The sequence below is a fragment of the Sphaeramia orbicularis genome, chromosome 6 (genome assembly GCF_902148855.1).
Source record: "Sphaeramia orbicularis chromosome 6, fSphaOr1.1, whole genome shotgun sequence".
NCBI classification, from domain to species: domain Eukaryota; kingdom Metazoa; phylum Chordata; class Actinopteri; order Kurtiformes; family Apogonidae; genus Sphaeramia; species Sphaeramia orbicularis.
In genome coordinates, this window is record NC_043962.1 from 4,558,835 (window position 1) to 4,583,114 (window position 24,280).

Sequence of the window (24,280 nt, forward strand, 5' to 3'; positions counted from 1 at the left end):
GCGTCAAGACAACGGTAGAGTGTACTTCGTCAACCACAACACACGAACTACGCAATGGGACGACCCCCGAACCCAAGGGTGAGACCACGGGCTGAAAAAGCACTGCTAACGAGTGTGTGCTCAGTGTGTATGCATGTGTTTGTGATGACCGCCTGCCTGTTCGTGGTACGTTGCTTTGGGTGTTTGCTTGGACAGATGAGGAGACTAACATCATACACAATTTAGGATGATGGCAGAAACAATAATACACACACACAGAACATGATTTGAGATATTAGCTTTAAAGGATGAGTCCAGTGTTGTCTTTACTTATTGCTAACAAATCCTTTGGGACAGCTAAGGTGTATCCATGACATATTTTAGCTTATTTATCACTGAGCCCGTTGACATGACCATAAAATCCAATGTTCAGATAATTGAAATAATCGAATCTGCTGTGTTTACATGCATTTGAAAAATGAGATAATCAAAAAACCCTGGTTTAGATGTTTTTGTCCATTATCAGATTTCTTTTAGAGAATGTACGATGATAGACTCAAACTTCCTGTTATTGTCTTCCACTCACATTTGACTATGTCACTTGGAGTATTAGTGTGAATGTAAATGTGCCATTAGCGTACATCTGTAGACCATCTGAAAACGCATTAATGTAAACATATAAATGATGGGGCCAGAGACGATCCCCTGAGGAATCCCATTCTCAGTTTCATCACTGAACCTATAGCAGTTACACCAGGTGACATGTTTGATGAAAAGTACTAATAATATGGTCAAAAAGTTAACTATTGAGGCCTGAAAATAAAACAGATAAGCCATAAAATCAAAGTTCTGAAATACAAAAATACAATTAAAGAATAAAACTACAGTAAAATCAGGAAAGGATTCCAAATTCAATCAGTCTAGTTTCTTCTCTTCCAAACAAACTAAACAGCTCCATGTATGTGATAGATAAACCAGAATCGTCATGATTATTACACATTGAACACCTCAACAAATCAATCATTGTACAAATTTTTTTTTATTTTCTATGATTATTCGCTCCCTACAAATCAGCCTAATCACTGACCAATGATTAATTCTTTCCATGTAAATCTGTTGAAAATTTCTGCGTTTTTTTGTACCATATTCTATAAAGAAGATATTCCAATGTCATTTTTTATTAATGATTTAGATCATAGGCCTGGGGTGTCAAACATACGCCCGTGGGCCAAAACCGCCCTTCAAAGGCTTCAATCTGGCCATGGGATGAATTTGCAAAGCACAAAAATTACACCCAACCCATTGGTAGTCAAGAGTGTCACTGAGTCTTGACAAGTGTTGTTAAAGTTAAATGCTGTATTTTTCAGTTCCATATGTGTGTTACTAAATGTTTTGTGTATTTGTAGATCCACTGCGATCTGTAAGTTGTAATATACATGTGTAAATGATAAACTGAGGCAGAATATTGTTAAACTTGAGCTTATTTTTCTTAAGAAATTTCAGGTTCATGGATGTTCAGGCTATTCAAAGTAATTGTCCTTTCGTTGTACTCAAAGAGAAAAATATGGAGTAGTCATTATTATATGTTATTATCTCACTAGTCCCGGCCCAGTTGAGATCAGATTGGGCTGAATGTGGAACGCGAACTAAAATGAGATTTGACACCTCTGTCGTAGGCCATTAAATTATGTAGTTGGAGTTACATATATGTCATAGTAACAGACAGCTGTGATCACTGACCAATCAGAGTCAAGTATTCAACCAAGTATTTAATAATTAATAACTAATAATCACCAGTGAGGTCACAGATGCACTGATGTCACCATCGGATTAATGGCAATGAAGAGACTCATCCTTAAATCAGTTATCTGCTCTTCATTTGGTCATTTTTCTGACATCACCCTCTATTTCTTTGACATTGATGCACATCCCGAGTAATGATCTTCGCTCTTCTTCACTTCTCTTTCTGATTGGACTCCTCGGTCCCTAATTGACCATAGTCTCCAACGGCAGCTGTGTTGAAGTGACTCTGACATAATAAACCTGTCGGCGTCTCCAACACACACCTACTGCTCATCACAGGAGCTGAACTCGCTGTTCATCTCAGTGTTTTTAGCGTCCAGGGAGGGTTGTACTTCCACAGGTTGGCTGGGGAAGTGTGTTAACTCTGGCCCCGGGGGTCGTGGGGCCCCTGGACGGGACCGTGCTCACTGCCCCCCCTCTCCCCTGTTGCAGGATGATCAAGGAGCACCCCCTGCCCCCGGGCTGGGAGATGAAGTACACCGCCGAGGGAGTCCGATATTTTGTGGACCACAACTCGCGCACCACCACCTTTAAAGACCCCCGACCTGGGTTTGAGTCAGGGTAAATATTCACTCAGACCTTCAAGAACTAAGCACATAACAGACCAACGGCCAGGGAACAGACAAGTATACAGCTACAAAAACCAGGGCCAGGGAACAGACAAATATACGGCTACAAAAACCAAGTCCAGGGAACAGACAAGTATACAGCTACAGAAACCAGGGCCAGGGAACAGACCAACATACAGCTGCAGAAACCAGGGCCAGGGAACAGACAAGTATACAGCTACAAAAACCAGGGCCAGGGAACAGATCCAACATACAGCTGCAGAAACCAGGGCCAGGGAACAGACAAGTATACAGCTACAAAAACCAGGGCCAGGGAACAGACCAAATACAGCTGCAGAAACCAGGGCCAGGGAACAGACAAATATATGGCTACAAAAACCAAGTCCAGGGAACAGACAAGTATACAGCTACAGAAACCAGGGCCAGGGAACAGACCAACATACAGCTGCAGAAACCAGGGCCAGGGAACAGACAAGTATACAGCTACAAAAACCAGGGCCAGGGAACAGACCAACATACAGCTGCAGAAACCAGGGCCAGGGAACAGACAAGTATACAGCTACAAAAACCAGGGCCAGGGAACAGACCAACATACAGCTGCAGAAACCAGGGCCAGGGAACAGACAAATATATGGCTACAAAAACCAAGTCCAGGGAACAGACAAGTATACAGCTACAGAAACCAGGGCCAGGGAACAAGACCAACATACAGCAACAGAAACCAGGGCCAGGGAACAGACCAACATACAGCTGCAGAAACCAGGCCAGGGAACAGACAAATATACGGCTACAAAAACCAAGTCCAGGGAACAGACAAGTATACAGCTACAGAAACCAGGGCCAGGGAACAGACCAACATACAGCTACAGAAGAACCAGGCCAGGGAAAGACCAACATACAGCAACAGAAACCAGGCCAGGGAACAGACCAACATACAGCAACAGAAACCGGGCCAGGGAACAGACCAACATACAGCTACAGAAACCAGGGCCAGGGAACAGACCAACATATAAAGGCAGAAAGCAGGGCCGGGAACAGACCAACACTACAGCTGCGGGAAACCAGGGCAGGGAACAGACCAACATATAAATGCAGAAAGCAGGGCCAGGGAACAGACCAACATACAGCTGCAGAAACCAGGGCCAGGGAACAGACCAACAGACCAACATACAGCTGCAGAAACCAGGGAACAGACCAACATACAGCTGCAAAACGAATATATAGCTGCAGAAATCAGAATCAGTGCACTTTAATTCTTTCATTTTTATATTCATTTCAAACCCGAAAAACAAAATAACAGCGTGAATTTTTTGGAGGTGGTCGTCCATTTGTCGCTAAAATGTCAGTATATGACTAATACAACATGGTGGCACGTTTTGGGTGTGATGGTGATACTAACATTAATATTAACACTAATGAGCAAAATCACTGTTAGCTTATATAACGTTAGCCTCATAGCATTATGGTGTCAAACATATGGCCCACAGGCCAAAACTGGCTCGTCAAAGGTTCCAATCTTGCCCACAGGATCAAAGTGCAAAAATTATACTTAAAATATTAACAGTCAGTGGTGTCAAAGGTCATTTTAGTTCCAGTTTATGCCAAAATTTTACCAATATTCTGCCTGTTTACTAATGTTTGTGTATTTGTAGATCCACTGTGATCTGTAAGTTTTAATGTACATGTGTAAATGATAAACTGAGGCAGAATATTGTTAAAATTGCAGTTATTTTTCTCCAGAAGTTCAGGATTTTCAGGTTATTCACATTTTTTTGCAGAAGTTGTAAATGTAAATATTTTCCTCCTTTATTTTTCCATGCTAAAACAAAGAAAAACTTGCAGTTGTCATTATTTATTGGGTCGTATGTTTTATTTTACTGATCTGGCTGGTTTGGAGATCATACTGGACTAAAGTGAGTTTGACAGTTCTGGCCTAAATCATATCTGAAGGTTTTCAGAAAAGAAGAAACTTGTAGAACTCTTTATCTATATTAGAAATAGTAAGTTCGAACCAGATGTGTGCGCAAGTTTAAAAAAAAACAAACAAAAAAAAACAAAAACTAAGACACAACAATGATTGCATAAGAAATAAAAGTGACTTAGGCAGTTATGCTAGTGATGAAATTAACATTCATATTATGATCTACGTGTTAGTATTGGCCCGTAGGGCTTAAAAAAGGATTTATTATACTGTTTCCTCATAACACCAATGATAGTATTAACTGTAGAGCTTTGTAATATACGTCGACATGGAGTTATTTATCATATTTGACATTTAAAATGGATAATATTCATGCCAGATGCTAAAATACACTGGTTAAAGTCAAGTAGCACATTTAAAACAATACAAAGTGCCGAAAATGCTGTGTAAAAGACATAGGTAAAAATCCAAGGTGTGGTAAAACTAGTAAAAATATATAGATATACAATAAGATTACTAAAACTGATAAAAACAGATACACAAGAATTGGATGAATAGCATCTTAAAGCAGTTAAAGCTATTAACTGGTCGAAACTACCGCTCAGATGTTATACTGGACGTCCACTTTTATAAACTGTGAATATATTAAAATCAGGTGTAAACAAAAAAGCACTGCTGGTTTTTTTGTTTTTCTTGGCCTTGAAACTGAAAAAATCAAAGAACGACGGAAGCACAGATTCACAGATGGAGACATTCCATTACAACCGTTCCTGAATCTGAACCATATCATCCTTTTATTTCCTTATCTGTTTTTGTTTTCTTCTTTCTATTCTTTATCGTAGGCCTTAGATCCTTCATATTTTATCACACACACACACACAGCTCTTCCCCTCAGCCTGTGGATGTTTGCCTTTCCTTGAAGCGCTCTCAAATCTCACCACAGCTCAGAGAATGTGCAGATGTGTGACAGCAGATCCACTGCAGGCTGTGTTGGCATGTGTTGTGTATGTGTGCGTGTGTTTTGTGTTGACGTTCGGCATGTTCATATGTATTCGCCGTGTGTTCTCATAGATTTCTGTGAGTGTGCGACTGCTTTTCTTGCTGATACTTGAACGTGTTTGGGCAGAATTTTTCAGCCTGAACAAGCTCTTTTTTTTATTTTTTACGTTTAAAGTGTATGTGTGGTGTCTATGTGTGTGTCGGCGGCCAGACCTCAGCCGCCGTGGCCTCCGTTTCCGAACCCAAACCGAGATGTGCCTGGCAGCTCAGCGAGCACAAACGCATTACAGACCGCCGTCACTTCCATTTCACTCTCTCGCTCTCTCCTTCGCTGCCATTATCACCTATGTCGCTCTGCCTTTGCGGGCTGCTGACGAGGCACATATCCAGTGTGTGTGTTCAGTGGGTTGGTGGGCTTGAACTAACACAGCTGCACGATCCCACTCACCTCCGTCTCCGAGGCCCAGACGCACCAACACATTTACTTCTTTATATAATAGCCCAATGTGAATTTAACATGTACACATTAACAGTAAACGTGCACACGACCGACCCTCCCTGATTTGCTTGTTGTGGGTTATTTGTTCTGGGTTTTACCGACCGTCCGTCTTCCTCCCCGGTTGTGTATGTGCAGGTCGCGGCAGGGCGGTTCACCCGGCGCCTACGATCGCAGCTTCAGGTGGAAATACCACCAGTTCCGTTTCCTGTGCCATGTGAGTATTAACACTAACCAGCGTCTGCAGTAAAAACCACACACATCCTCATACATCACTGAGACCAGTGTGTTCGGGAATACAGCAGAACCAGGCAGTACGAGGGCAAAGCAGGATGAGAAACTCACTTTGAGAATTTTTATCTGGAAATACAAGTGGAAATCTTCAGTAGGAGCAGGTGATCCTCCAATAGGTACAGGACAGTGTAGTGGAGGAGGAGATCTGGACCAGGAAATGAAAACAAGTGTTGAGAAAGCGGGCAGAGGTTCTGATTTTAAATGAAAAAAGTCACCCAAACAAATTAAGTTGAGGTGGTGCGGCTGCTTTATTTAATGACAGTGGTCTGGTGTATTTTGGAAACATTTTAAAAAGCAGAACAAAGCAGATTTCTCTGCATAGTTTTTAATAAAACCACCTGTAAGGCAGACAGTGATGAAGTGAGGATAGAAAAGAAACAAATTAAAACTAGAAAAGGCACTCGGAGAGCGCAGACCTTCACCAAGGCAGATCATTCGTGCCCCCCCCCCCCCCCATCACCACCAAAATGAATCATTTATAACTCCAAAACACTTCAAAACAGCGCTATCACTATTATATACCAATTACTTACAAGAATTCACCACTAAAACAATCGCTAAAACACTAATAAAAGCAATAAAAATCTTCCATCTCTCTCTCATCGACTGCACCTGCGCTCTGCCCACTTCCACCCCTCCCCCTCAGCCAATGCAGACCTCTACCCTAATGTGTTATAGGACCAATAGAAAGAACCCAATCTCAGCTCAAAGATGACATTTGAGTTTTGTCAATAGCGAATTACAGTAACTTGAATCCCGTAAAATGCTAAATGTGTCACTGGAGACACACATTGTCTTAAAAGGGTTAATAAATTTCATATATATTTTCATTTCATACCCAGATATGTCATATGTAAATACTTTGTGTATGCGTTGTTTTGAATCTCAGTTCTGATCAGTGTCAGTTAAAGTCAGATCAGTGGTCCTTGTGTTTGACTGTGTTTTGTCTCTGTTCAGTCTAACGCGTTGCCGAGCCACGTGAAGATCTCTGTGTCCAGACAGACGCTGTTCGAGGACCTCGTTTCAACAGGTCAGACTTGGACGACATGAACGCACACAGTTAATAGTTTGATTATCAGCGTCACATCACGAATGTACATTTTTACACATCATCTGCAGATACGCTGATGTTTAAAAGCCTCGGAAACCTGGCTTAAAATAGAGAACATGTAGATATGATGAAGTTGAATGAAACATTTAGTCCCAAAACGGCTTATTCAGCTGTGTAGAAAATGTCTTTTATTGATATTTCAAAGCATGAAAACATTTGGTGCACCATCTCATAAAATCAGGGGCAGCAAACATACGGTCCGTGGGCCAAATCTGGCCACCAAAGGGTCAATCTGGTCCTTGGGATGAATTTGTGAAAGCAAAATGATGTTCAAATCATTTTAGTTCAGGTTCCACTACAGAACAATATGATCTAAAGTGGGTCAGACCATTAAAATACTATCATAATAACCTACAAATAATGACAATTCTAAAATATTGTCCTTGTTTTGGTTTAAAACATTACAAAAGTAAAATACTATCATGAAGATGTGAATGTGAAAGTGCAGTTGTACCAATATTCTGTCTGTTATTAAATGTTCTGTGTATTTGTAGATCTACTGTGACCTGTAAGTTAGAATAAACATGTTTAAATGATAAACTGAGGCAGAATATTGGTAAAATTGCACTTATTTTTCTTAAGAAATTTCGGGTTATTGAAGGTTCAGACATAAACATTTTCATTTAACTTTTTTCACTGTTAAACAGAGTAAAAATTTGTAGTTGTCATTATTTATATGTTATATGTTAGTATTTACTGATCTGACCCACTTTAGATCATATTTGACTAAATTTGTTTACATATGAACTTAGAGTTTAACTTTACTTTTGCTTGGCAGCTCAGCATTAGCAAGAACAAGCAATTGAATTAGAGAAATAACAAATTTTGTAATGGTTTTCATGGTGGTTGTGTTCTAAATCAGAGTCCATATGGATGGATGGATATGCTTAAAATTAGGATTAACTACATAGCTGGATGTTGACGTAAAACTTTTTCATTTGCCTGAAACGAGCTAGTAGCATTAGCTAACATTAGTTACAAAACTGTAAAGTTAATTAAATCTGTGAGATGATTAATGTTAATGTCATCAGAGAATATTGCAATAAGTCAGTTTATAAAGGATAGATGATTAATAGATTGATATTTGATTGATTCACTGTTCACGTCTACATCTTCCTCCCTTCATTTCACGTTTCCTTCCACAAACTGATCGTGTGCTGTTTTTTTTTCTTTGGTCAGATCATGAACGTGAAGCCGTACGACCTTCGCCGTAGACTCTACATCATCATGCGCGGCGAGGAGGGGCTGGGACTACGGCGGCATCGCCAGGTGAGAGCCGCTCACATCCTGTTAGCGGCGCCGTTTTCACTCATCGCTCATGGTCATTTGTCACTGAGTGTCGGTGATGGTGTGGTGGTTTCCTGTCTCTTAAGGGTATCCCCTTCCCCCCTCCTCCCCCTCCTCCCATCAGTCATCTGTCACCCATCCCAGGTCTCCTCCCTCTCTGTACACGTCCTTATTTTTTCTGTTGCCAGTGTTTTCATTCGTTCTCCTTTTGGTTTTTTGCATTGTGTCTCTGTCTCCGGTGTCACGTCAGGGTTTACCCTATGGTAGGTGACATCATGCTGTTCTACCACAGGGTAGAACCACGGACGGGATGTTGGGAGGTGTCTGCGTCCGTCCGTCCGTCCGTCCGTCAGTCCATCCTCTCCTCCCATACACCCAAAGGGGAAGGCGGGGGCTGGGGGCTGGTGCTGCAGCTGGGTGGTGGGGGTCCTCATTCTGTCTCACATGCATCTGTTTGTCTGTTTTAATCTGCTCTGCTGTATTTATTCTGTCTTGTATGTTCGTCCTCATGTAATTTGTTGGTCATATCATTTACCACTGTCCGGAATAAAGTCTAACAAAAACCAAACTAACTGACTGTTATATCCTCAGTAAAGAAATAGTTGAACACTTGGGGAAATGTGCTGATTTTTTTTTTATGTTGAGATTAATGTGGCTGGTTTTTACAGTTGTTTCTAAACTATATGGACAAAAGTATTGGACACATCATGTCTACAGCTGTAAGATGTCCTGTTTCATGATGATTTCAGATAAAAACATCAATGTTTCCTTAAAGTTTAATGAGAGATTTTTCTTCCTCAGTGAAATGTGAAGGAAGTAGATGGTTAGTTTTGGTGGAAAATTATTACTTAGAGCACGAAAAATATTTTAGAAATTTAAAGGTAGAACATTAAATAAAAAAAAAAAATACTGATATATAATGAGTTTATTGCTGAAATGCATTGTGAATTTACTTTTTAAAAACCTTACTAGAAACTAGACACTAGAATTGGAATGTGTCTCACTATAAGAAATAAATACACAAGTAAATAAATACATCTGAACATGAAGCTCAGTTCAGTTTAGTTTATTTCGAATATGCAACAAAACAAAGTAATCCTACTTAGTTCTTAGAAATAAAACAGATTGCAAGAAAACATGGAAAAAAACATATACATACACATGAAAACAAAGTATGACTTCATTCGCACGTTTCAGAAAGGAATGGAAGGAAGGAAGGTATAATTTATTTAATCCCACCACTTCTCCACATGACAGTCTGTCCTTCGGCTGAATATCAGCATAATCTATGAAAATATCAAGTCCCTTGGATCTTTTGTAAAAGTCCACCTCACTTATCATCTTCACATACACATACACATTCATACGGTACATACACACCTGTATTGACATACCAGAAACATAAACTCAAAGGAACTGATCAATAAATGTAAAATTGAACATCGCACTAACCAGTAAGTGATTTTTTATGATCTAATCGGACTTTAATTGTGGCTCTGTACATTCTACGTTCTCTATAGTCTGTTCTGTTTTCTGTACAGATAGTAAAACACTATGTTGTGATAATCAGTAACTGTCTAAATGATATCGATAAAGAGGCAGATCGATTATAATGCACAGTAGTTTGTTTGTTTTCAAGCCTGTAAAGCTCTGCAACCACTTAAAAGACATTTCTACAAAAGATAAGAGATAAGCGACTTTATTTCGAAATGTGGGTGCACCTCCAAAATATTCTCTATTTAAAAAAATAGCCATACATATATAATATACAACATACATACATGTAACATACAACATGTATCACACAACATGTAATATACAAGACAAAATTAATTTACCAGTTAGTTAAAAAAAAAAAAAAAAAACTTTCATATTTAGTTCATAAGTTAAAGTAAATAATCATTCTTAATGCACATTGTTATAGTTTCACTGTCTGAGCTTTCAGGGCAGAGTTCAATGTTGTCATAGCAACAACACTGTAACCTAGAGACTACGGCTGCAAATTAGCACTTTAGCTATAACCCCGATCACACAAATGAGTAGAAATAATGTGAATCATGATGAAGTCAAACCTGGCAGAACATGCATCACAGTGGTAGGACAAAAGCAGCCTGTTTACAGTAGGTGAAAGCTGATTGGTTGTTTTAGGGATGGGGGTGGAGCCTTTATCAGTGTGTCCACGGATCCTTTAAAAGTCTCAATATGATCGTCCTAATTAAGGCCTGAATTCTCAATACTGATAATTAATGTTTAAATATGTCACTCAAACGCCTTTAAAATCCCACAGACACAATAATGATATTTCTTTATTTTGTTTGTAACTCTTTGTACAGAATTAGTCCAATGTGTGATTAGTGTTGATCATTTTATCCTGACAGAGATGGGAATGAGTGGAGCCTCCAACAGTCATTCATGGGTGAGGGGGAAAGGAATGAAATTTGACCCAAGACACTGAGAAAAATAGTTAAAAAAGCCATAAATTAGCTTCATCAAACTGCACATACCCTGTTTGTGTATTTAGCATATATTTTGGGTATTTTAGTGTATTTTTTGGAGTAGTTGAGTGTATTATTTGGTCTATGTCAGTGTATTTTTGGAGCATTTTAGTGTATTTTTTTGTGCATTTTAGTGCCTTTTAGTGTATTATTTGTGTATTTTTTGTGCATATTGGTATATTATAACTATGACTGTTGGACTGTTATTTATGTGAATGCAAGGTCTGAAATTTTACCAAAAACCCAATAGAAAAATGTCATAAATTCAGCTTCATCAGACCTGCAGATACCCTGGTTTATTTCTCCACATTCCAAAGGCCAGGTTACACGTAGAATCTGTTTTTCCAATGAGTGTAGTCATAGATTTCATAGAATAAATATCACAATAGTATTTATGTTTTCCAACCAATTTCAACAGGTATTTACCTTTTATACACCCAAGTATTAATGATTTAACTGGAGTATATAAACAGTTTTGTCTTAAATAGATCAAAGTATAAATATCTTTTTATTGAAATATAAGCATAATAGCATTTTTTTATTATAAATACGTGTGTGTATTTTTAGTCTAATCCAAACCACTCCAAAATGGCAGCTACACTGATTTCTTAATAGCAACAGTAAGAAGCAACCAATACATAAAAACTTATTTCACTTCAGTGTACGCTAAAAGAAGAGTAGATCCTACCTCGGATTGTTGGTTTTCAGAATCAGAATACTTTTTCAACACCAGTGTGTTACAGTTTGGTTCCATTCAGGTAGAATAAAAAGTAGCAAGAAAGAAATTATCAATACAATGAAATATACAATAAAATAAACATATTAAAACATAGGACAGCAATTTGTGCAACATATAGAAGGCAATATATTATTATCAATATGATAATTAAAAGAAATGTACATGTAAATATTATTGTGTTATTAAAATTATGCTATTATATTTTATTTGTATTTGCTGTACTGTAAGTCATTTGTTTGTGTGATTTATTTGATCTACGTTTAAAATAATCTGTGCTGTTTAATCCTGGTGAATTCCATCTGTATTTACTGTTCTGTCTCTGTTTGTTGTACTATATCTTGTTCTTGTTCCTGTTCCATGAACCATGTGTTTGATTTAAAACCTAACCTTCACTAATATCTGTTAAAACATGTTTCTGATCGAAACCCTCCGTCTGTAACCGTGTGTTCTGTGGCATCCGTCTGCAGGGAGTGGTTCTTCCTGTTGTCCCATGAGGTCCTCAACCCTATGTACTGTCTGTTCGAATACGCCGGCAAGAACAACTACTGTCTGCAGATTAACCCCGCCTCCTCCATCAACCCCGACCACCTCACCTACTTCCGCTTCATCGGCCGCTTCATCGCCATGGTGAGCCCTCTTCTTTTAAACACGGGATGATTCTTTGTCTTCCACACTATTTTTTTATTTAAGTTTTACAAATAAGATACAAAAAAAATCAACAAAATAGCTTCTCTCATACGATATATAAAAACAATAGGTAATCTATTACAACAAGTACATTGTGTACAATGACATAAATATCTAATTTTGAATTAAGAAATTATCTTGACAAATTTGATGCATGAAAATAAATAAATAAATGAATAAAAATTGTAAACTATATATTTTCGTAATTTTTATTTTATATTTTTTTATTTGAGGTTTATCTCCAGCGGAGGAAAGCAACTGAAATGTTGACTTTCATTCGCTATGTTTCTTCTGTTTTTCACTTCTTTTCGTCGGTACTGACAGAATTAGCTCAGACAGTGCAGCTTAACATCCAAACTTTTTATTTCTCCACACTTAAAGTACCACTTTTGGTTATTTTTAATATATTAAAGACAAAATATGGACCATTTTCATATAAAGACACTGTGGATCAATGTTCTGAATCATCCTTCATATCCCTCTGTCACTGTGTTAGGGTGTATTTATCTGGTTGATGCTGCTTTCTGCCTGCTTTGTCTTATTTTTACCTTGTTTTACCATGTCTGGGATGTTGAATTCAGTCCACATACAGACCTATACGAGCTCAAGTGGGTCAGACCAATAAAATAATAACATAATAACCTATAAACAATGTCAACTTCAGTGTAATGTTTGGATTTCATAAATTCATCCCTTGGGCCAGACTGGACCCTTTGGTGGGCCGGTTTTGGTTTGACACCCCTGATGTAGGGGTGAACACAACCACTGTGAAACAATCCCAAAATGAAGTTTTAATTATGTCTGTATTTCAGAGCTTTTTTCTCGCCAGCATTCACTCTTTTGTTCACTTGACCAACACTCACTCACAGGACAAGCCAACTTTGAGCGATGCTTTTACAGACAATAATCGAGAATGCTGCAGATTCGTTCTTTATAGAAGCAGCATAAATAGAACCATAATTGACTTCAGAACCACACATAATAATGAAGCCACAAATAGAAGGTTTATGGGTGAATTATGTTCAGGAATTCAAGAACTTCACCATGTCCTGTAGGAACAACCAGAACATTGTCTCCTGATGATGTTAGTATGTTCACATCGTTCTGGTTTTCTTCCTCTGATCCACATCCGTCATACATGGATGAGTCACCTTTACCTCCATGTTCATACATGATGCACAGTACGAACTATGAAGCCTCGTTAAAGTCTCATAAACCCACTCCCTCCTCCCATCACCCCACCCCTCACCCACACTATGACCTCACCGCCGCACCCAGCCTACACCCACCAGCAGCTGCCTATATTTAGTCCCAGAATGCACTGTTAACATTAAACCGCTCTGTCTGACTGAATGTACTTGAACGCACACAGAATGAATGATTTCATATTTGAAATATTTTTTATTTTCAATTTTTTAACATTTTTATGTTTTTAAAATATTTTTAATGTTTGAAAAGCAAAGTGTATATTGTAAACTAGCGCGCTGACCCATGGGGATCCACGGGTTCTAGATATGGTAGTTTTCATGCTGTTGTGTATTTGTGCATGCTGTACTGCATTTGTCCAGCAGTCACCACCAAAGCATTGTGGGTATAGCAGTATGATTGTAAGGCTATTGTATTCCAAAATTACTAATATCTCCCAAAATATTGGTCCTATCAACTTGCCGTTGTCGCTAGTCTGTTCCTTGACCAAAAATACACAAGTATGTCAAACTGCAGCAGTCAGCTCTTTCAGGATTTTGAGTGAGTCCCCAGACACACATACACACACACATACACACACACAGAGGCCACTTGGCTTTTATAATATAGATAATATCGTCGTTGTCGGGCAGAAACCTCTTATGTCCAAAACTGTTATTTTTCAGGAAACTGGAAAAGCGGTGTATATTCTAATAAATAAATTAAATTAAGTGATGTAGTGATGAGCTGTTTTCAACACTTTTCATTGGTTAAATATTTCTAAAACCGTCAGGCCAACATGAAGACTGACCAGTGGAATCATTTTATGGCAAAAAAAAGACCAAAAATGGACTTACGAGGTTTCTGCCCGGCAGTGACGATATATAGTATATAAACAGCAATAGAACAATGTCAACATCCATTCGTCCATCCTTTGGTTTTGCTGTAGAATGAATCAAAGGTCCAGATGTAATTCCATTGTAACAGAATGCGGGTCATTTTGACCCCCCTATGAAAGCCTGGGGTAGTAAAACAAAAACTACAATTACAAAACATCTATAAAAGGCATGATGTCAGTAACGTGTTTTTTTAAGGAATACCTGGAAGATGAAATAATAACTTTTCATTATAAAGATATTACAATAAAACAACCTCACTGGGTCATTTTGACCCACTTTGGATCTAAGGGTTAAATAAGGATCAGTTCTATTGGTTTGAGCCAATAGAACACAGAACTCACCTGTCTGCTCTGACACATCCATACGCCAGATGATTGACAGCCACAGATGTAGAAATATACGATAATCAAACATTTGTGAGGCGTTTATTACATGAATTGTCAGCTACTTTTTGTTTCTAGAACTCCAGGTGCAGACTATTTCCTGGACGGTGACTGAAATTATATCAGACTGCAGAAATAAAAGCTCTATTCATGGTCCCTGTAACGGCCACTGGCTGTGGAAGTGTTTCTGACACTCGGCCGGCCATGAAAAGGCTCCACCATGAATCACCAGTGCTAACGACGAGCCACCGACATTAAAATATTTGCAATTTGTTTAGAAATTATTGGAACCAGATGTCACCAGTGGCCATAAAATACCATTATAATATCAGCAAATTATGACTGCTTTAGATCCTTAGTATTAAAGCTCCATGGCATCAGACGTTCTGATGTGGAGATGTTGAGTCCAGGGGTGGGGCACACCAGTGGGTCCATGAAGACTGGTCCTGGTTCTGGTTTAGTTTTATCTCTACATGTATTTGGGCCACGGCACCATGAACTTAGATTCTGATTAATACTGATTTAATGTAATCCTTATATTATTATTATTATTATTATTATTATTGATAATAATGAAATTTAAACTCTATTTTTGTTCTAAATGGAATAGTTCTTTAGCGAAGTCTTATTCCTAATGTTTGGTACATTAAGTGCTTTCTCATTGTTCAACGTAGAAAAGTAACGTAGTCTCAAACATGGAGGATTTATAAGAATCACATCATAAACTTTATTTAGATCAGGGGGGTCAAACATACGGCCCATGGGCCAAAACCGGTGCACCAAAAGGTCCAATCCAGTCCATCCAGGGATGAATTTATGAAATGCAATGCCTTATTTGTCCTTATTGATCCTTCTTTATCCTTTTTGATCCTTATTGAGCCTTATTTATCATTATTGAGCCATATTGATCCTTATTGAGTTTTATTGATCCTCATTGATCCATATTGAGTCACATCTCTGGGTGGTTTTCCTTGTGCTTCTGTCCACAGGCTTTGTACCATGGGAAGTTCATTGACACTGGCTTCACGCTGCCGTTCTACAAGCGAATGCTGGACAAGAAACCTACATTAAAAGACTTGGAATCCATAGATCCAGAGTTTTATAACTCCATCATGTGGGTCAAGTAAGTACCGGCTGTGTTTACTGTGTTTTTGCAGATCGTGTATAAATCCTTGTAGATCAGTGTTCTTATTGCTCTATGTGTGTTCAGGGAGAACAGTCTGGAGGAATGTGGCGTGGAACTATATTTCGCTCAGGACATGGAAATCCTGGGTAAAGTGTCGACTCATCAGCTGAAGGACGATGGCGAGAACGAGCTGGTCACCGAGGAAAACAAGGAGGAGTACATCAGGTGAGAGCGTCATCAGGGACGACGAGCACATGAACACACACAAAAAAAAACAAACAGTAAAAGTCAAAGCTGTGTTTGTTGTTCAGCCTGTTGACGGACTGGAGGTTCACCCGCGGAGTGGAGGAACAGACCAAAGCCTTCCTGGACGGATTCAACGAGGTGGTTCCTCTGGAGTGGCTGCGATACTTCGACGAGAAAGAGCTGGAGGTGAGGAAGATGAGGAGGAGGAAGATGGGTTATTAGGGAAGAAGCATTATTACACAACAAACCACTGACTGTGGATGAGGTTTTCTGTGGAGATGAGGATTTACAGCAGGAAGGTCAAACTCACTTTAGTTCAGGTTCCACGTACAGAACAATGTGATCTAAAGTAGGTCAGACCAGTCAAATAATAACAGAATAACTCATAACTTTTTTTATGTTTTAGAGTGAAATAAGTACAATTACATTATGAAAATGTTTATATCTACAAACTATCCTTTAAAAAATGTGAAAAACATGAACAACCTGAAATTTCTTAAAAATAAGTGTGATTTTAACAATATTCTGTCTCAGTTTATCATTTACACATGTACATTACAACTTACAGATCACAGTGGATCTACAAATACACAAAACATTTAATAATTTTCAGAAATTTTAGAAACATGAACACAATTAACAGAGAAAAATAACCAAAAAACAACAAAAATGAACAAAATAAAGAATAACAAGAGGAAAACTTATACAAAAATGAACAAAAAATGGAGAACCATTAACAAAATAATGTTAAAATAACACTTATTTCTTATCTTATTTCTGTGTTTTAATTCATTGTAGTGGATTACATGCATCAACACTTTAACATGGAACAGTGTTAGTTTTTCAAGCATAAACATCCATAAAAGTGAAGGCATGAAAGGGTTAAACACCTCAACATAACGACAAATACTCACAAATAAAATCTCAAAATAATGTTTAATGTCCCAAAATATTGATTTATTTTGATTTTGATTAACTACTGTCAGATGAGTTTTCAGATAGTAGTTCTTATTTTACAGTGGTTTAAATGTTCTGTTCATTTTGGACTTTTTTCAATGTGTTTCTTTAAACCTGATACAAATACAGCGGTGATTTCTGAGGTTTTCTACCCATTTGTAACCAAAAGCGTTTGTAGAATCTTTCATACCTTTGACCAGATGAATAGAGTAAATTTATTTTCGTGCTTTTTATTTCATACTTGCTTATTTTTGCGAGCTGAGCTTTCGGACACAGAGCCAAAGGTTCCAGGATTCAACTTTAGGAAAAATGTGTCCTTCAACAGGATGAAGTGAAAATGAAGAGCAGCTGTGGTTTAGTTTGTCAAATGTTCCTGACGCTGACGTTCAGTTTGCTCTTTTCTCCTCAGCTCGATGTTCGATCCAGATGAGTCAGGAAAATAAAAACATATTAACCTATATGTAACAGCTCAAACATGCTCTCAATGTTTTAGAGTGAAAAAAGAAAAATACATTAAGGAAAATGTTTGCATCTACAAACTATCCTTTAAAAAATACAAACAACCTCAAACTTCTTAATAAAAATAAGTGTAATTTTCACAATATTCTGCCTCAGTTTATCATTTACACATGTACATTACAACATACAGATGACAATGGATTCACAAATATACAAAACACTTATTTTTCTTTGGACATGTCAGGTTCATTGTTGTTTAGAGGATTTTTTTACACAAAAATAAAGAAAAATTTGTAGTTGTCATCATTTATAGTTTATTCTGTTATTATTTAACTGGTTTGATCCACTTTGATCAAATTGGTCTGAATGTGGAACCTGAACTAAATGATTTTAACATCATCAGTTGTTAATATCTTCAGTGTAATGTTTTATTTCACAAATTCTTCCCATGGGAGGGTTTGGACTCTTTGGTTTTGACCGTATGTTTGTCATCGCTGGTCTAAACTAACAAACAGTGAATTCAGGAGGTCGGAGTTGTCACTGTTTCCTCCGTCTGTTGTTGTTAAAGGAGTGATATTTTGCTTTTTTTTTTTTTTTTTTAAAGTTATATTTTATTGATTCATTTTAGAAATTTTACAACACAAACTATTAGAACATAGCGTCAGTTGTCGTCCTGTATATTGTCCATTTTTTCCATCGATCTTCATAAGTTGCTTGCTGCCATCTTATGATATACGGAAGTTTCTCCGTGTTGTGAATTTCTTCCACAATGTCTCTCCAATTATTTAGGGTAAGAGGGTCCACTTTACACCATTTTCATGTGATGGCTTTTTTAGACGATGCCAAGAGGATTTTAATCAAATATTCATTCTTACTTGGTTTGTCTTTTCCTGTTAAATGACCCAAATATAACACAGAACATGTCCTTGGTGGTTCATATCCCAATATTTTTCCAAGTTCTTCGCTGATATTTTTCCAATATTGGGATAATTTTGTGCACTGCCAAAAAACATGTGCATGACCCACATCCTGCTCACCGCACACCCTCCAACAGGGCTGAGGTAATGATAGTGAAGCCTTTTGGATCTTTGGTGTTATAAAAAATCTCATTATGTTTTTCCAACAAAATATTTTCCAATTTCTGGAATTAGATGTAGTTACTTGAGTTTCACATATTTCATACCATGTATCATCACTTAATTCTACCAACAGTTCTTTTTTCCATTCATCTCTAATATACAGAGTTGAAGTTTTCCTGTTCGACACCAATCCCTGATACAGTTTGGGTATCGCTTTTCCTCCTTCGTTCTTATACGCTTTACGTGCTATTTCAGTGATCTGGTTTGTTTTACCTGGGAGGTCTGGTATTATCTCTTTATGATAACGGTCTCTGATCTGAAGGTACACAAAGGAGTCACGATGTTCTAAGTCAAAGTCCGGTTGTAAGTTTTGAAAGTTAAATATTTTGCTTTTTTAAATGGAATTCTGCATTTTCCAACATTTCCCTGTGGTCTCCATAAACTGTAAATGCTCTGCTTGGGTCTGAGTTCTTCATTCATTCAACTCCACAGGTCCATCTTCAACCCTATTTCTGAGTAAAGACACCAGAAAGGTCATTTTGAGCGCTGGCCCTTTAAATGCACATGAGCCACTTCAGGCCCCGCCCCCTCCAGGTTGTTGATCGTGCTTTCTGTCCCGTTCAGCCACTTGTGTTCGTTGATACAACCAACAACTGAATATTTTAGGTAATTGGCTCGAAGTTTGGACATATTTTTAGTCTGGACTACAACCGCTGCTGCTGACAAACAGTTATGGCGTACTCTGAGAAATGTTCGTCTGAAGTCTGGACCTTATATGTGCAAATGTCACGGCGTAACTAGTTATAAAACATAATAAATTAAGCAGGAATTCAAACAGGTTGTAGAAATCCACTCGATTTTTTGCTGGAATGAATATAAAGATAGTTTTGCAGCACCTGAAGGGTTCAAATTCACACTGTATGAACTATTAGGGTCCAAATGCACAAATAAATGAACCAAAGACTAATAAAAGTGGGTTTAGTTGTATAGAATTCTAATAACTGCTAGCAAAAAGGCTGTGACCAGACACTGGCTCCAACCTGAACCACCTAATCTGGAAAAATGGGTTGATATTGTGAATGAAATTTACCAGATGGAAAGACTAACCTTCTCCCTTCGATTACAAATGAACAAATTTTCAAATCTATGGTCGAAGTGGATATTTTTTGTTTACACTTACCAAACACAATCTGTTGGAACCCTAAATGTACAAGAAATGACAATAGAATGACAATGTATCTGAAATTGTCTTGTTTTTTGTGTAATTAATTAATTCTACTTTTCATATTTTTTTTATTTATTTATTTTTCTTTTTTTTTCTTTAGAGAGAGGAGGTCAAAGTCTCTTGGTCTTTCGTATGTGTTTTCTTTATGCAACAATGCATCCATTGTTCACTGTTTAATTGTTTTGTTTATTAACAAAAAAGAAAAACTGAAATGTTGAGAATGGAAAGATTGGTCATTGGTCACACACTTGTTATGTGACCACAATGTAATTTAAATGTATGTTGAACTTTTGTCAATATTTCTAAATAAAAATCTGGAAAAAAAAAAAAGTGGGTTTAGATAAATATGAGCCCTTTAATGCTGTTGTTGTTGTTGTGTTTTAGTTGATGCTGTGTGGGATGCAGGAGATAGACCTGTCCGACTGGCAGAAGAACACTATCTACAGACACTACACCAAGAACAGCAAACAGATCCACTGGTTCTGGCAGGTACGGACCGTCACATGGACCACCATCAGCCGTTGTGTAACAGTGTGTGTCTGTGCTGATGAGGTGTGTGTCCGCAGGTGGTGAAGGACATGGACAACGAGAAGAGGATCCGCCTCCTTCAGTTTGTTACAGGAACATGTCGACTGCCGGTCGGAGGCTTCGCTGAGCTCATAGGTACCAAACACACACACGTACGGTAGAGGAAAAAAGGCTCAGACGCCCCGAATATATACACACTCTCATGTATTATAAAGAAATATTTGTTAGTAAATGTGTGGCTGCACCAGACTGACACAAACAAACACAAATGAGTTATTTTGTTTGTTGTTAATAAGAAAAAATAATGAAACTAAACAGAATCAGAATATTTTATTAATGCCAGAGGATATTAGTGTGTGTTAAAGTCGCTCCATTCAAGTGTAATTAAAATATCAGGAAAACACTCAGTTAAACACAGAACAGCAAGATGTACAGTACGCACTAGACAGATATTATCAATATGATAATTAACAGAAATGTAGATAAATAAGATAATAATGCAGTCATTGACAGTTTGAACATGTCATGTCCTGAATGTGTTTCAAAAGATTTGATTCAATTCGATTTGATAGAACTTTATTGATCCCTCAGGAAATGCAGGTTCCAGTAGCAGCACAACAACAAATGTACACATTTAAGAAATATGACAAGAAAATAGTAATAATAATCGTAACAATGGTATGTAAGTAATAAGTAATATAACTATGTAAGTAATAGTAGTAAAATATTGTAATTTTATACTAGTAATAAATATAGTAAAAAAAAATAAATAAAGGCATTATCTGCTCAAACATCCAGTTTTGACCTGGATGGAACTGAGCATGTGCAGAAGGAGCATGTGGGTTTAATGGACCGATACTGGACACAGTTCAGTGACTTAGACTGATTATTAATGTAATATGTCCCAAATGCATGAACTAACCCTTTTTTCCACCGCTGTAGTGACTGCAAACAAGCTGAACACACAAACCATAGTTTTCAGAAACATTCCAGCATCTATTTTTTTTTAAAACATGTATTTATTGAGATTTTCTTCTATTAACCAAGAAAACAAGTTACAAACAAATAACAAGGCACATAGCAAGTATATATATGTGTATAAACACACAAAATACACCCACACGAAAGAAACGACTAATAATGTTACAAGGGAAAAAAACAAAAAAACACACAATCGACTAAATATGAAAATAAATCATCCATCCATCTTCCATTTGATGAACTGACAGTTTGTGTAATCCTTACAGGAAGTAATGGTCCCCAGAAGTTCTGCATAGACAAGGTGGGGAAGGAGACTTGGCTTCCGCGAAGCCACACATGGTGAGTTACCAGGGCAACGGTTACCATGGTTACCAACCAACACAGGTTATACAGGGAGTCCACGGATCCTTAAACAGTACTGAATGGGATTGTACATACCCTGTTTGTGTGTTTAGTATATTTAAGTGTAGTTCAGTATAATTTTTTGTGTATTTTAGTGTATTTTTGGAGCATTAAAGTATATTTTTTTGTATTATTCGAGTATGTTGGCGTAACTTTTGTGTAATTTAGTATATTTTTGTGTATTTTACAATATTTTTTGAGCATTTTAGTATATTGTTTTGTATTTTTTGAGCATGTTAGTGTAACTTTTATGTAGTGTAGTATATTTTTTGTGTATTTTAGTGTATTCTTTTGTGTATTTTAGTGTATTTTTGGAGCATTAAAGTATATTTTCTGTGTTATTTGAGCATGTTAGCATAACTTTTGTGTAATTTCGTATATTTTTTTGTGTATTTTGCAATATTTTTGGAGCATTTTAGTATTTTTTTGTGTGTGTTTTTTTAAGCATATTAGTGTAATTTTTATGTAGTTTAGCTTATTTTAAGTGTATTTTAGTGTATTCTTTTGTGCATGTTGGTGTGTAATAACTATGGGACCTGTTGGAGTGTTATTTAAGTGTTTAAGAGTTTAATACCAGAAGGAATGAAAGACTTCCTGTATCCTCATTCTAGTGTCGATCATTATTCAGCAGCACAAACTCTGTTGACTGAAAGTATGAGTCTGACTTTGTTGTGGTCCTGCTCTCGGCAGCTTCAATCGCCTGGACCTCCCCCCCTACAGGAGTCTGGAGCAGCTGCGAGAAAAGCTCCTGTTCGCCATCGAGGAGACGGAGGGTTTCGGACAGGAGTGACTGACCGGACCGACACCGGCCGGGCCCTGAATTCAACACAATAGTTTATCTTCTTGTTCTTTTTCATTTGTTAATCACAGGGCTATGAAATCACCTGACATTAAGCCCCTTACCCTGATCCAGTAGAGAGGGCGGGGCCGAGAGACTGAGGGGGCGGGGCTGAACGGAGGCTGCGTTCGTGGATGTTTGTGTCGACGCCGCTGTGTTTATGCATAGAAACAGTGAATGTGTTTGGAACGTGCAGAGATTTATTCACTATACGGACAAAAGTATGTGGACACGTTGAATCCAGGTGTTTCTTTTCTAACGGGTCTGGGGTACAAAACGATAACGACTAATGTCAGAATATAGTTTTATATTATGGGATAAACATCATTGCATTGGTTAGTTTGGTTTAATTGTTACCTTGGCTTTCGAAATACCTCAGAGATGGTTTTGACTTAATTTCTCTCAACATTGATTTTGTTTTTTGTTTTTTTTAATCCATGACTGTAATTAATTGACGATGATGTTTCTAAACTACATGGACATAAATATTGGGACACATCATGTCTACAGCTGTAAGATGTCCTGTTTATGATGATTTGAGATAAAAACATCAAAATTTTCTTAAAGTTTAATGGGAGATTTTTCTTCCTCAGTGAGATGTGAAGAAAGTAGATGGTTAGTTGTGGAAGAAAATTATTTTTTACTGTCAGAGTATGAAAATATGTAAGAAATTTAGAGGTAAAATATTTAAAATCATAGTCATGGATAAAAAAACAAACAAAAAAAAAACAAATCAATGTTGAGAGAAGTTCAGTACAAACCTTCTCTGAGGCATTTTGGAAACAAAATAATTTAAACCCAACTAACCAATGCAATGATATTTATCCCAATATAAAACTATATTATGAAATTATTATGCCATTATTGTTTTGTATCCCAGACCCCTGTTAGAAAAGAAACACCTGAATTCAACGTGTCCACATACTTTTGTCCATATCAGACCATGGAGTCCCAGCCCCCCCCCCCCCCCCCCCCCCCCCCCCCCCACACACACACACACACACACACACACAGCTTAGACAGCAGGATAATTTTATCGAGCCACGACTCACTACAACAGCACAGCTACAGCAAATGCAGTAAAACATATCTACGAGAGTTTTTTTATTTCGAACCTTTTAAAGTGCGAAGCGAGAGCGAGCAGCGTGCGAGTGGCGTGTGAATGCATGCGTGTGGATCATGTAAAACAGACACAGATGTTTTCACCACCCAGTTCCACCAGAGCAGACCTGATGGTGTTTTTATTTTTCTGTTAATTGTGAGATTCTGCATTTTTCTCCTGTATATAGCTAAAATAAATGACATTTCAATCTTGAAAAGTTGGGTGTTTCAAAGTTGTTTTTTGTTTATGTACAATAATTATTAAAGAAAAAAATGTGATTCTACTGAAACAAGCAAATATCCTACACCAGATACATGTTTGGTGAAGACGACTCTGAAATGTTGTTAAATGATAAAAGCAGCAAAACCAGATCCATCCATCAGAGTTCCCTCAAACAAAACGAAACAAAAAAAAAAAAAAAATTTTTGAACATGTAAATGAAGTGTTATGGAACAAAACTATCAATGAAATTAAGAAAAATGAGTAAAAA

At 37.5% G+C, this 24,280-nt stretch overlaps 1 protein-coding gene across 1 annotated transcript; it reads left to right on the plus strand.

Moving 5' to 3' along the window:
- On the plus strand, nt 1–23,015 carry LOC115421470 (NEDD4-like E3 ubiquitin-protein ligase WWP2). Its single transcript, XM_030137373.1, is given in 15 exon segments — nt 1–78; nt 2,215–2,343; nt 5,906–5,984; nt 7,019–7,078; nt 7,080–7,091; nt 8,352–8,420; nt 8,422–8,441; nt 12,161–12,320; nt 15,837–15,970; nt 16,058–16,198; nt 16,285–16,405; nt 20,324–20,428; nt 20,506–20,602; nt 21,715–21,787; nt 22,541–23,015. Coding segments are annotated over 14 exon segments (1,299 nt in total). The 5' UTR covers nt 1–78; nt 2,215; the 3' UTR covers nt 22,641–23,015.
- The last annotated feature ends 1,265 nt before the right edge of the window (nt 23,016–24,280 follow it).